The following is a 12,667-nucleotide window of genomic DNA, read 5'->3' on the forward strand; positions in this document are numbered from 1 at the left end:
AATATTTCATGGCCTCACGAGCCAAACAATATTGATTCCTGGACCTCACCAGTGGTCGAAATTCATGCAAATGTGGGACATGTAGATTTGGTGTGGATGGTGTGTTGCAGTAAATTTCTTATGCCCCATGGGGCCCCCATTACAGTGCCAAATGTAGTGCTATCCCTAATTCCCCAGGACAAGTCCTGATAAAACCATCTGTGGCTTCTGCTGGGTCTGAAGCCTTATGACCTGGGACAGTACGACTTTTTTACTTAATCTGGAACATTTAGGGGGCATGCCGGATCTCATCAAGAACTGTAGCTCACCAGTGGGACCTGCCTCACAGGTTATGAAGGTCTGAGCTAAACCAATGTTTAGATTCATAGACCCGTGATCTGTAAGATTAACATCATGGATGATGAAATAAGGAGTATTCCTCATTCTTTACATGATAAGCCATGTGCCAAGGGTGTATGTATTTATAAACCCCACCCTCATCATTGTGCAATCCTGAACTCTCTGTCATCCACAGTGGAATTCTATAGAATTAAATGTTGGGCGTACACAGACCTCGCTTTGTCTCCTAAATGTCAATTTCCCCATGTGTCCAAAATACAAAATGCCTTTTACCTCTCCCTTGGCTCCGCCACCTTTTGCTGCTACCTAGCAGGAGTTTTCTTAGTGCCCAAACTTCCCCACCATTCTGAGTCGATATGTCTGGTACAGCAAGTCACTGGGAGGAAAAAGCCGACACAGTATTTAAAGAAGCAGCAAGATCATCATGGAGGCTTCGGAAGTGGCCATTTGTAGGACCAACGTGATAAAAGATCTTGTGATTTGGATATTTCAGTGGCTCAACTTTTTGAGCTGGACCCTGTTGTTATGATGATCAGGTCACAACAGAAGTTGACTGCTACTTGATTCATTTAGTTTCCCCCACTGTGTGCCTATGGGACAGGTGGCATTGGGTCCCACATTCTGTCACGTGGCAGAAGCCACCATTTATATTGAACCTCACATGTATCGAATTAGGTACTTTGCACCTTTTTAAGGCACGTCACTAAAATATGTAAGGACCTAACACTAAATGTTTTTACTGCCTAATTTTGGTAATTTAACTTTGTAGTCATATCACAATCTTCATTAGTTATATAGTTTAGGGGAATTCAGTGTGCGCACTGCTGTTTTTTCTGCACACTGTGCAAAAGGCTAATTGTAAACCAGTCCCAGATCTGCACCATTTGCCAATGTATGCATATGTCGCTCATAGGCAACCAATTTACCGGTGCCCGGTAGACTGCGCTTTAATTTACAAGAAGGACAAAAGGTATACCGACGTATAACAGCCTGCAGATTTGAAAACAAGACTCTTTTGGAATATGTCAACCCCATAACGGTCAATAGACACGTTCGGCGTATGTGCCTGGAGCATTTCCCAAATCAATACGGGATAAGTAATGTAATGTATGTACACAGTGACCCCACAAGCAGAATAGTGAGTTCAGCCCTGGATTATAATACAGGATATAACCCAGGATCAGTACACAATAAGTAATGTAATGTATGTACACAGTGACTCCACCAGCAGAATAGTGAGGGCAGCTCTGGAGTATAATACAGGCTGTAACTCCGGATCAGTACAGGATAAGTAATGTATGTATACAGTGACTCCACCAGCAGAATAGTGAGTGCAGCTCTGCAGTATAATACAGGCTATCACTCTGGATCAGTACAGGATAAGTAATGTAATGTACACAGTGAATCCTGTGCATATGCTGAAATGTACACACTGAATACAATGCGAACATAGCCCAATGTGTGAGAAATGTAATGCATGAGTAGGCAGAGTCGGCAGTTGACTAAGGCACCATTGAGTGGGGGTACACAATTTGTATATATTATAAAAAACAAAACTACCCACTGCCTATAAACCTGGCTGCTGTGTTTGAGTTACTGATAATGCTGTAGGCGCCAGAGGTACAATGAGCACTTTCCTTTTTAGACACTGGTGAGAAATAGACTCTCTATGTGACAGGCGTCCATTATAACCAAAATTCCCTTTAGAGAGAAGCGGCTCATTCAAGAAAGTTAGTGCCGGGCGGTAGTGTGAGTAATGGAGCCAAGACAGGAGCTTTGAGATCTGTACTATAGATACGGGATAAGGAGAAAAGGAAATAGGGCTTATGTATTATAAATTAAGACACAAGGAATTGGTGGGGAACGGAAGGGGCAGGGGCAATTGAATGATTGTCCAATATCAGAGTCCAGGAGGGCGAGGCGCAGCTGGAAAACCCTTCCTTGGGCATGATGTGCATTTGTCCGCCCCTGGTATGGACTGACCATCGACAGTCATCTCTATCCTGTAGACAGCATCTATAGAATAATATGGTGCTCAGCTTGTGATCACCTTTCCCCTTGTACTACTATGAATGTGGCTCTGATGATTTTGGCCTTTTGATATTTTTCTCTACCTATTCGTGATCTGAATGGTCCATTGCCGTTGGTGGCTGTGTCATTGAGTCTTAGGTATCCACGTCCTCGTTCTGTCCACCCTTGATTCTCCTTGTTGAACACAAACAGCTTGCAATAAACCTAAAAAAAGAAAAGATCATGATGTAAGCAAACATTTGGATATTTCCATAAACGCTTGAGTCATATTAGCATCACTACTCGAAAGTTACCGAATAACTAGAAAGAGCAATTTTCTGTTCTAATGAGTAATCTTCTAAGCTTCTTTAAAGAGGTTCTACACTTTGGACTATTCCTACTGGTTAGTCCTTTGACAATAAGATGATCACAAAGTCTTCCCCAGCTGGGACCCTCAGCGATCACCTATAAACTGTGAGGAAACCTGGCAGTAAGTGTTCAGTTTCCCTGCAACGCCACCACAGGAGATGTTAAGTATTACACAGTGCCCATTGAAATCAATGAGTCGTCTGTGTATTACAGGACAGGACAGGTCCTCCAGAGCGAGAGATGCTTTATGTAACCGTACTCCACTCTGGCCAAGAGATAAGGATCCTGTACAGAGGACCCCCCTTTACAAACTCAAATTTCCCTAATAGGGTTTTTCTAAACCGCAAATAAGTGTTAGTTTTTGTATAATTAAAAATGTATACAATTTTGACTTATACTTCCGGTATCAGTTTCTCACAATTTTCAAGATCTCAGCTTCCTGTCATTGTTTCCTTCCAGTGGATAATAAAATGTGTCCTGGTAATGTGATGTACACACAGGGGCATGGCTAGTTACAGTATAGTTTTTACAATTTTACTTCTTCTGAAAGTAAACAATGAAGGTTCCTAATGAATGAAGGAAGCAGAGATCTTGAAAACTGTGAACAATTGATTAAAAAAGTATATTGAAAATTTTTCATTATGCAGAAAATAACATTAATTATCTAAAACCGGGATACTAATTTAATGACTCTGCAGATATGGGTTTCAATTTAAAAAAAATTGCAGAAATACTACTCTGATAAAGTAATGCATGTTTGACAGACGCTCTTGCGGATAGAAAGTAAACTTTTTACACTACCTCTATTTAAGAGAAATTGCCTGTAGCCTGCAGAATAGTGAGTGTAGCTCTGGAGTATAAAACATGATGTAACTCATGATCAGTACAGGATACATAATGTAATGTATGTACAGCTCTGGAGTATAATACAGGCTATAAAAGGATTAGTATAAGTAATGTAATGTATGTACACAGTAACACCACCAGCAGAATAATAAGTTCAGCTCTTGAGTATAATACAGGATAAGTAATGTAATGTATGTACACAGCCACTCCACCATAGTGAGCACAGCTCTGGAGTATAATACATGCCCTAACTCAGAATCAGTACAGGGTAAGTAATATAATGTATGTACACAGTGACTCCACCAGCAGTATAGTGAGTGCAGCTCTGGAGTATAATAAAGGATGTAACTCAGGATCAGTACAGGATAAGTAATGTAATATATGTAGATTAATTCTGTGAAATGTTGTTTTAAAGTTGACACACCCATAAAACTCTGTGTGTTGGGAGAATTGACAACTGCCATCATTTGTGCTGATATTGTGTGATCTTAGTCACGCAAGCATCAACAAAAAAACAAACAACATATCTATAGAAAAAAATAAAGTGAATCACCTGCAGCACATTCCGCTCAGACTCCTCTCCTGTGATAATGTCCACTTGGTCCAGTTCATACTTTAGTTGAGGTCTGGAAGTGTAAGCTGCGGCGGACTCTATAAGGCTTATATGCGATCTGCGTTCTACAAACCAAGTAACATAACATCTTGAGATGACCATCTACTAAACATAGTGGAGTTATCTATCTCGTATTAAAGAATATGAACCCATTATACGTGGTGACCTAATGATATATCTCATAGCGTTTCAACCAGACCGCACATTGGAGGGGTTTAGTATTTGGGAGTCAGAAGGCTCAGGTCCTTGTTTCCAGTGGACAGATGGCTGGCTGTGCGTCGCCAACTTGCCGCTTCGTCGTTAAAATCACTAAGTACAATTGTTACCTGTACCTATCGACTTCTGCTAATGGGCAACAGCTGAGCAACTTGGTCCCAGTACCTGGACCCCCACTAATGTGATTTTGTGACATGTCTTATTGATATATCTGAGGATCCTATTGTAAGAATACCCCTGTCTTGGGTGAATGTGATATATAGTCTCCTAGTGTTCATAGACAGAGAAGGGGCTTAACCAAGGGGGTGGGGCTTAGAGTTCCTGGTGTCCTATTGCAGACAGCAGCGGGGAAGAGCTCGTTCTACAGCCAGTTGCCTTACATACAGACACAGGTTTGTACAAGGAGGGGAGCTGGTCTCCGGATATAGAATATTCTCTTATAGATTTTCAGTTTTTATCTCAATATGAGCCAGACTAGGGGAAGAGTATAATATTAAGTTGTGTTCTTTCAAAGTGGTCGTCTAATCAGAGACAACCCCTTTAGTCAGAGAGCCGCTGTGGTAATCAGCAGAGCACCCCACTCCCAAGACCCCCAGAAAACAGCGGATGATGCACTTTTTCCCTGCAGTGGCTTCTGCAGGTAAAAGGTAGTAATACACGGCATCCATTCAAATGAATAGCCATCTATGTAATACATGGACTGCTTGAGTCTGCTCTGGCTCATAGTGGGGTTCCCGAGTGGGGAACACTCTATGACATCCATATGCCCTAATTAGGCAAAAAGACAGAGGTGGCCCTGATGGAACAAGCCCTTTAAAAAAACAAAAACATACAAAAAGAGTATTCATGCTTTGATGCCTAGTCGGTATTGGACATTACTGAGGAATCATGGTCTGTCCTGCAGTACGATAGAGAATATGCAGAAACTAGGTCTTACTTTGATAAGGCCAATTCCTGTTACAGGATACTCTAGCTGATGAGAATTCCCCCTTGAATACGTTGGTCTGAGACGCCGTCGGCTTCTTGGGGCTCTGAAAATAGATTGAACAGTTTATCCTACACTCGGCTATAAATAAGTGTATTTGGTTATACTGTACACAGTAGATTCCTTCTTGGGTCTCCTCTGGAAAGTTGTTGCATATTCGTGCTGTTTATTTGGTATATCTATCTCTGGGAAAGAATGGTGACATCCAATATGGCCGCCATTACTGCTCCTTCAGAGGCTGCGGGTCAACTAGTATAACTAGGCATACATCTGGGTAACAACCTCTATGGGATCTGTAATGAGACCCCTATGATACAGCTGAATAGAAATGTTAACAACTTGGCAGAAGAGGACTAGTCAGGTCTTAAAGGGGCTTTCTCGGGTGTTTTACGCAACTCCCATAGACTTGAATCCCATACACATGACTAGCCACCTCTACAGTCATTCTGTGCCTAGATGAGACCATCGACCACCAGGGTTCCCCCATTCTCCCCATAGGTGGAGGCCCCCAGTGGTAGAACCTCCACCTGCCAGACATTTGTGGCATATCCTTTCGGCAACCTATCGTCATAAAAATACCTATTGTTTAAATAAACTTTTTATGTTAATAAAAAAAATATATATATTTTTTTCATTTTCCAAGTCAATATCTATAAACAAAAAATAATCCTGAAATATTTTGAGCTTGTGCTGTGTACACTGGGGTCAGCATCAGCAGCTCTCATTATCATCAGTGGGTAAGGTTTAAAGGTAACCCCTCTATTATAAATTTGAAGGCAGATAACACAGGATCACACCATTAACAATAGGCGATGGGGAGAGCTCAGTTTCTCCTCCCTTCTCTACCGCCTTGCACAGTGACCTCTGCACATGTCACAAAGCATGCCCACTACATTTTCCCATAGAAATCAATAGGTCATTTCTAACTGAGAATTCTTTTGTTTTTTTGCTGTACTAAAAATCTCTGGAACAATCAGTTCACAGCTCACACCAGCAGCTCAGACAAGATTGCAACCCCCATAATCATGTACAGAAAATAAAACAAAAATATATGCAATCAGAAAATATGTTTTGATACCTAGTTTTGACTAGTAAGAAAAAAAGTGATACATCCCCTTTAAGATGAGAAAACCCCTTTAATTTACTAAATACTAGAAATATCTTACAACAAACACTGAAGGCCAAAAATAAGCAAAAAAAAACAAAAAGTAATAATATATAGCATCATATCAGGAATACATGAGGTAAATTAGTTGTAATTACGTCTTACCGTTTTCGTTATGCTATGAGCTTACCATGACTCTTCTTTCCATATTCTCTCCGAAAACAAAATCCACATTGTATTTGTGTGGCATAGACATTTGATCAAAAGGCTGCATCCTAGACAAAGAGAAGAGTGAGAGGATTCCGGTTATATAATAATAGCCAAACAACTAATAAAATCCCTTTTTTGGACTTGAAAGGGGTTGCTCTGTTTAGAAAACCCATTGTCATACACCCTATTAGGGGTTTCTAAGTGAATAAAGGGGTGGGGGTCCGCTGTTCAGGATCCTCATCTTTTAAACAGAGTAAAGAGTGGTTACAAAGAGCGTCTCTCTCTCTCTCTGGAGGACCTGTCCTGTCCTGCATTACACAGACAATACATTCATATGAATGAACACTGTGTAATGCTTCATTTCTCCTGTGGTGGCGCTGCAGGGAAATTGAACACTTACTGCCAGGTTTCCCCACAGATTACAGCTGATCACTGGGGGTCCCTGCAGGGGGACATTTTGTTATCAGCTATTGTCAAGGTATCCTTCTAAGGGCTCATTCGGACAAGCGTGTATCTTGTCCGTGTGACGGCCGTTAAAACAACGGCCGTCACACGGACTCATGTATTTCAATGGGGCTTTGTTTCAACGGAGTGTGTGAAGGGTAGGTGAAAAAATAGGACATGTCCTATTTTTTGGGCGCTTCACGCATCCCTCCATAGCGCTCATCCCCATACTAGCTCCCTGTGCAAGGAGCAAACGAGCGCCGATCCACGAGCTGTCTCGTTGATCGGCACTCGTTTACACGGGCCGTGTAATAGGAACCTTAGGCATTCTCTCTGAAGCATTGCTTGCTTTTCTCACCTTGCTTCAATGCCCAAGATGCAGGCCGATCCATGAGAAGATTTCGGCTGATCAGCGTCGCTTACTGGAGTGTTGCTTTTTTCTACATGCGCCTGTCAAAATAAATACAAAACTTTACTCACGTTTGCAAGACAAGTGTGAGTTAAGGTTGAAAACAAAATACAGTGGATGAAAGCTGGAACTTCACTGTTGTCCGTTCGGACCCACGATAATAAGCTGATCACAGGGTTTCCCACCGCTTAGACCCCAAGCAATCTGCTATAATATGTGCAGGGAATCCAACAGCATGAGTTCAATTCCCCTGAGCACCCCCGCAGGGGAAAATAAGTATTACATAGATTCAGTTAAAACTCATTGCCTAGTCCTCAAAAGCAAGACATGCAAATCTGTCTGTTAGCTCATAGAGGATTGTTAGAACTGGATAAATCTGTAGCAACCCCTCAGTTGTGTGAAATATTAGGTTGGTACAGTTTCCATACACTGACAGCAAGCAGAGATCTTGAACACTGGCGAATTGAAACATAAAATCTAACCTTACCTTATTTTCATTTTTTGCGGAGACGGCAGTAGATTCTGTTTTCTCCACGTCTCTGCAGACCGTAATTGGTGGAGGCGGTAGAGTTGCTGGTTTAATCACTGTCCAGGAGTGTAAATTTCCTGCAAAATATTGTTTTTATGCATCATTATTCTGATTTTATGTGGACATGGTGTGTATAACTGTGAGCAACATAACAACTACCAGTGATTCTCTCTCTTCTCTGTCGGTTTTAACAAATGTGCAGAAAAAAGCATTGCTTATTATGTAGAGAGGCCAGTACAGGGGCTGGGAGGAGGCTGGACAGGGGAGGGGGCAATATAGGGGACAGGAGGAGGCAGTACAGTGGATGAGTGGGGGCAGTACAGGGGATTTGAGGGGGCAGGACAGGGGATAAGAGAGGGCAGTACAGGGGTTGGGAGAGGGCAGTACAGGGGTTGGGAGAGGGCAGTACGGGGTGGGGTAAGAACGGGTAGTAAAGGGGATGGGAGAGGCCAGTACTAGGGATGGTTGGGGGCAGTATAGGGGATAAGAGGGGGCAGTACAGGGGCTGGGAGAGAACAGTACAGGGGGTTGGGAGAGGACAGTACAGGGGGTTGGGAGAGGGCAGTACAGGGGGTTGGGAGAGGCAGTATGGGGGGTAAGAGAGGGCAGTATAGGGGATGGGAGGGGGCAATATGGGGGATAAGAGGGGCAGTACAGGGGATTACAGAGGGCAGTATAGGGGGTTGGGAGGGGGCATTCCGGGGGGAGGGGTAAGAGAGGGCAGTACAGTGGACAGGGGATGGTAGAGGCCAGTACAGGCGATGGGAGGGGGCAATTTAGGGGATGGGAGGGGGCAGTATAAAGGATAAGAGGGGGCAGTACAGGGCTTGGGAGAGGGCAGTACAGGGGCTGGGAGAGGGCAGTACAGGGGGTTGGGAGAGGGCAGTACAGGGGGTTGTGAGAGGGCAGTACAGGGGGTTGTGAGAGGGCAGTACAGGGGGTTGGGAGAGGCAGTATGGGGGTAAGAGAGGGCAGTATAGGGGATGGGAGGGGCAATATAGGGGATAAGAGGGGGCAGTACAGGGGGTTGGGAGAGGGCAGTACAGGGGACAGGGGATGGGAGAGGCCAGTACAGGGGATGGGAGGGGGCAATATAGGGGATGGCAGGGGGCAGTATAAAGGATAAGAGTGGGCAATACAGGGCTTGGGAGAGGGCAGTACAGGGGCTGAGAGAGGGCAGTACAGGGGGTTGGGAGAAGACAGTACAGCAGGTTGGGAGAGGACAGTACAGCGGGTTGGGAGGGGGCAATATAGGGGATAAGAGGGGGCAGTACAGGGGATTAGAGAGGGCAGTACGGGGGGAGGGTAAGGGAGGGCAGCACAGGGGATGGGAGAGGCCAGTACAGGGAATGGGAGGGGGCAGTACAGTGGATAAGAGGGGGCAGAACAAGGGATGGGAGGGGGCAGTACAGGGGATGGGAGGGGGACGGGATGGGAGGGGGCAGGGCAGGCAATGGGAGGGGGCAGTATGGGGGTAAGAGAGGGCAGTATAGGGGATGGGAGAGGCCAATACAGGGGATGGGAGGGGGCAGTATAGGAGATAAGAGGGGGCTATACAGGGGGATAAGAGGGGGCAGTATAGGGGATAAGAGGGGGCAGTATAGGGGATAAGAGGGGGCAGTATAGGGGATAAGAGGGGACAGTACAGGGGGATGGGAGGGGGCAGTGTGTGCTGTCTGTTCTTTGCACCAAAATCATCTAATTTGAGAAAGCTGCTGCGTGCACTGTATTGGTGTCTATTTTTAGGGATCACCGACAACTAAACCAACTCATCTTCTGTAAGATCCAAACTACTTTCAAAATCTTATCTCTATCTATCTATCTATCTATCTATCTATCTATCTATCTATCTATCTATCTATCTATCTATCTATCTATCTATCTATCTATCTATCTATCTATCTCATATCTATCTATCTTCTATCTATCTATCTATCTATCTATCTATCTATCTATCTCTCTCTCTCTATCTATCTATCTATCTATCTATCTATCTATCTATCTATCTATCTATCTCATATCTATCTATCTATCTATCTATCTATCTCATATCTATCTATCTATCTATCTATCTATCTATCTATCTATCTATCTATCTATCTATCTATCTATCTATCTATCTATCTATCTATCTATCTATCTATCTATCATCTATCTATCTATCTATCTATCTATCTATCTATCTATCTATCTATCTATCTATCTATCTATCTATCTATCTAACAGTTGGATATACACCTGACAGTAGTCATGAAATGTATTTCCCTGGTAAACTATCAGCAGAATTACAGAGAATGCAGGTTGCTGTATTCTGCTCATGGTCATAAAGCATACTGGATTTGCTGACAGGCAAATTCTAGACTAGTTCCAGTTTTCTGCCTGAACAGTATACAGTTAGGGAGGGGGATAATGGTACAAACCTTCATCTGCGCTGCCTGTCTGCTCCTGCAGAAGTGTAGGCATAAATACATTGTTCTTTAGCACTGTAATAACATAATATGACAATGATGAGGAATTGTCTACAGGCAAAAAATACACCCAAAAACATTTACAATAATTGTATAAAAATAAATGAGTGCAGGATAATATTTTATTGAAATATATCTGTCACATTGTATCACTAGAGCCAATGAGGTGTCAGCAGTAACTGGCCTCCCAAAGGAACTTTTTGAAATCTATACAAAAATCACAGAATCGTAGCTTGTAACCTCAAGGGAAGTTATCTCTCCAGTTCATGCAAGGCTACTAGGTTAACCAAGGTGAGATCAGGGGCCTACGTGCCATAAAGTCAGCCCATGCAGCTTCTATAGGGAGTCCAGTCCATTGGAGCCTTATTCCCACCTTCCAATGAGGTGTGGGAACCTGCACAGGACTTCTTCTGGAAACTAAGAGTCAGGAACCTGTCCAAGGATTATGGAAGTGCGTTGGGGCAAATAAGTGTAAACTGGTACCATTAAGGGCGGACCCCATTTTAATCTTTACTATAGGGCCCACTTTCCCCTATGTATAATGAGAACCATGATAGTAATATCAACACTCCTAAACAGCGCCACTCATTGAAGCAGGAATTAATATCAAGCTTACCAGGCTGATTCGGAGGGAAGCTCGTCAACAGAGTAAAGGAGGAGGAGCGGACACGTTTGTCCAAGACAATATGATCTGGATAGAGAATGATAAAAATGTATTATAAAAGGAAGACAACAGCTGCCAGCGATCACTGGGCATCATATCAGTCTATTAATATATTGATGACCTATCCAGAAAGGGGGTGTCTTGTTTAGAAAACCCATTTTCAAATAACCTTTTAGGGAATTCTGAGTTAATAAGGGGGTGTCCCATTTAGGATGCTCTTCCCTTAGACCAAAGAGTGGCTACAAAGAGTGTCTCTCATTCTGGAGGACCCAGTAGCTTTATACATTACATGGGAATTGTTTAATGTTTAATTTCTCCTGTGGTGGCGTCGCAGGGAAATGGAACACTTGCTGAAGTTTTTACCCAAAAATTACAGCTGATTGCTAACTGTGATCAGCTTTAATTCAGGGGACCCTTGTCCAAAGTGGACAATTTCTTTAATAATGCTAACAAAGACTTCAATAATAATCGGACACCATTAGAAGCCAATGGGTAACATTGGGCGTCATTTGGATCCATCATACAATGGATCTGACACAATGCCGTTGCTTTCGTTATGAACGGAAGCCACGACACAAATGAGAGCCTTACTTCCATAGGGTGGACAGTATTTACTTATATTTAAAGAAAACCTTTTAGTATATACAGTATATAGCTTTAATTGGGAAAACGTATGTATAGATATATAAGGTACCTGTATCTGTAGAAGACTGGGTTGGCCTGAATGTAAATGAGGATGATCGGAGCCTCTTCTCAGGATATACATAGAGACCTGTTTTACATGAATATATGTAAATTTTTTATAAATCAATATAATGTATCCTTGAAACTAATTTTTAAAGCCTATGTCCATCTTCGCAAACCAAATATTTCTTTATTGTCCCATTGCATCTAAGTGAAAAATAAAAACAATTTTGCAATAGGTCTTGGTTAAAAATGTCCTATTGTTTTGTTTCTACAGCTTCTATGCAGACCTATGTGTCTCCATGGGAACAGACAGCAAATACACCCTGTGTAGTCTGATCCTGCAGTCATACTGCCTTACATTTGTTTCCTACTACTTGCTACACTACCAAAGTTAGCATAAAGTAGGGTACAGTTGGAAGGAAGTATGATTACAGAATCAGACTATACTCGGTTTATTGTCGGTTGTTATCATGGATACGCATAGGTCTGCATAGGAGCTGTAGAAATAAAACGGTAGGAAATGTTTTATTAAGACTTAATGAAAAGTTACTTCATTTTTCATTTTAGATGCTTCAAGACGATAAAAAAAAGTTGGTTGTTAAAGTAGACATAACCTTTAAGGACTTTCTACAGAAAGAATTTGCATAGCCAAATTTAAAAACAATACACTGATACATATTCTTTTTTTCTTAACTATTTTTAGTTTTGATCATATATTTTTTATTCTATTTTCTGTACATGATTATGGTGGCAGCCATCTTGCCTAAGCTGCT

General features: G+C 42.5%; 1 protein-coding gene and 1 long non-coding RNA gene across 4 annotated transcripts in view; one reads left to right on the forward strand and one right to left on the reverse strand.

Moving 5' to 3' along the window:
- LOC142663407 (uncharacterized) overlaps positions 1 to 12,667 on the forward strand; it is a 112,088-nt gene that overhangs the window by 33,554 nt on the left and 65,867 nt on the right. The window lies entirely within an intron of this gene.
- Positions 1 to 12,667, reverse strand: part of RANBP3L (RAN binding protein 3 like) — a 41,984-nt gene that overhangs the window by 10,543 nt on the left and 18,774 nt on the right. For both annotated transcript variants that reach the window (XM_075841988.1, XM_075841994.1), the window contains exons 4-12: positions 11,902 to 11,979; positions 11,160 to 11,234; positions 10,496 to 10,558; positions 8,034 to 8,152; positions 7,496 to 7,587; positions 6,674 to 6,758; positions 5,331 to 5,424; positions 4,118 to 4,242; positions 2,454 to 2,574 (exon numbers count right to left, since the gene is read on the reverse strand). In XM_075841988.1, the coding sequence (XP_075698103.1) occupies positions 2,454 to 2,574; positions 4,118 to 4,242; positions 5,331 to 5,424; positions 6,674 to 6,758; positions 7,496 to 7,587; positions 8,034 to 8,152; positions 10,496 to 10,558; positions 11,160 to 11,234; positions 11,902 to 11,979 (852 nt within the window). The remainder of the gene's footprint in view (positions 1 to 2,453; positions 2,575 to 4,117; positions 4,243 to 5,330; positions 5,425 to 6,673; positions 6,759 to 7,495; positions 7,588 to 8,033; positions 8,153 to 10,495; positions 10,559 to 11,159; positions 11,235 to 11,901; positions 11,980 to 12,667) is intronic.

This window comes from Rhinoderma darwinii, chromosome 1 (genome assembly GCF_050947455.1).
Source record: "Rhinoderma darwinii isolate aRhiDar2 chromosome 1, aRhiDar2.hap1, whole genome shotgun sequence".
Classification (NCBI taxonomy): Eukaryota; Metazoa; Chordata; class Amphibia; order Anura; family Rhinodermatidae; genus Rhinoderma; species Rhinoderma darwinii.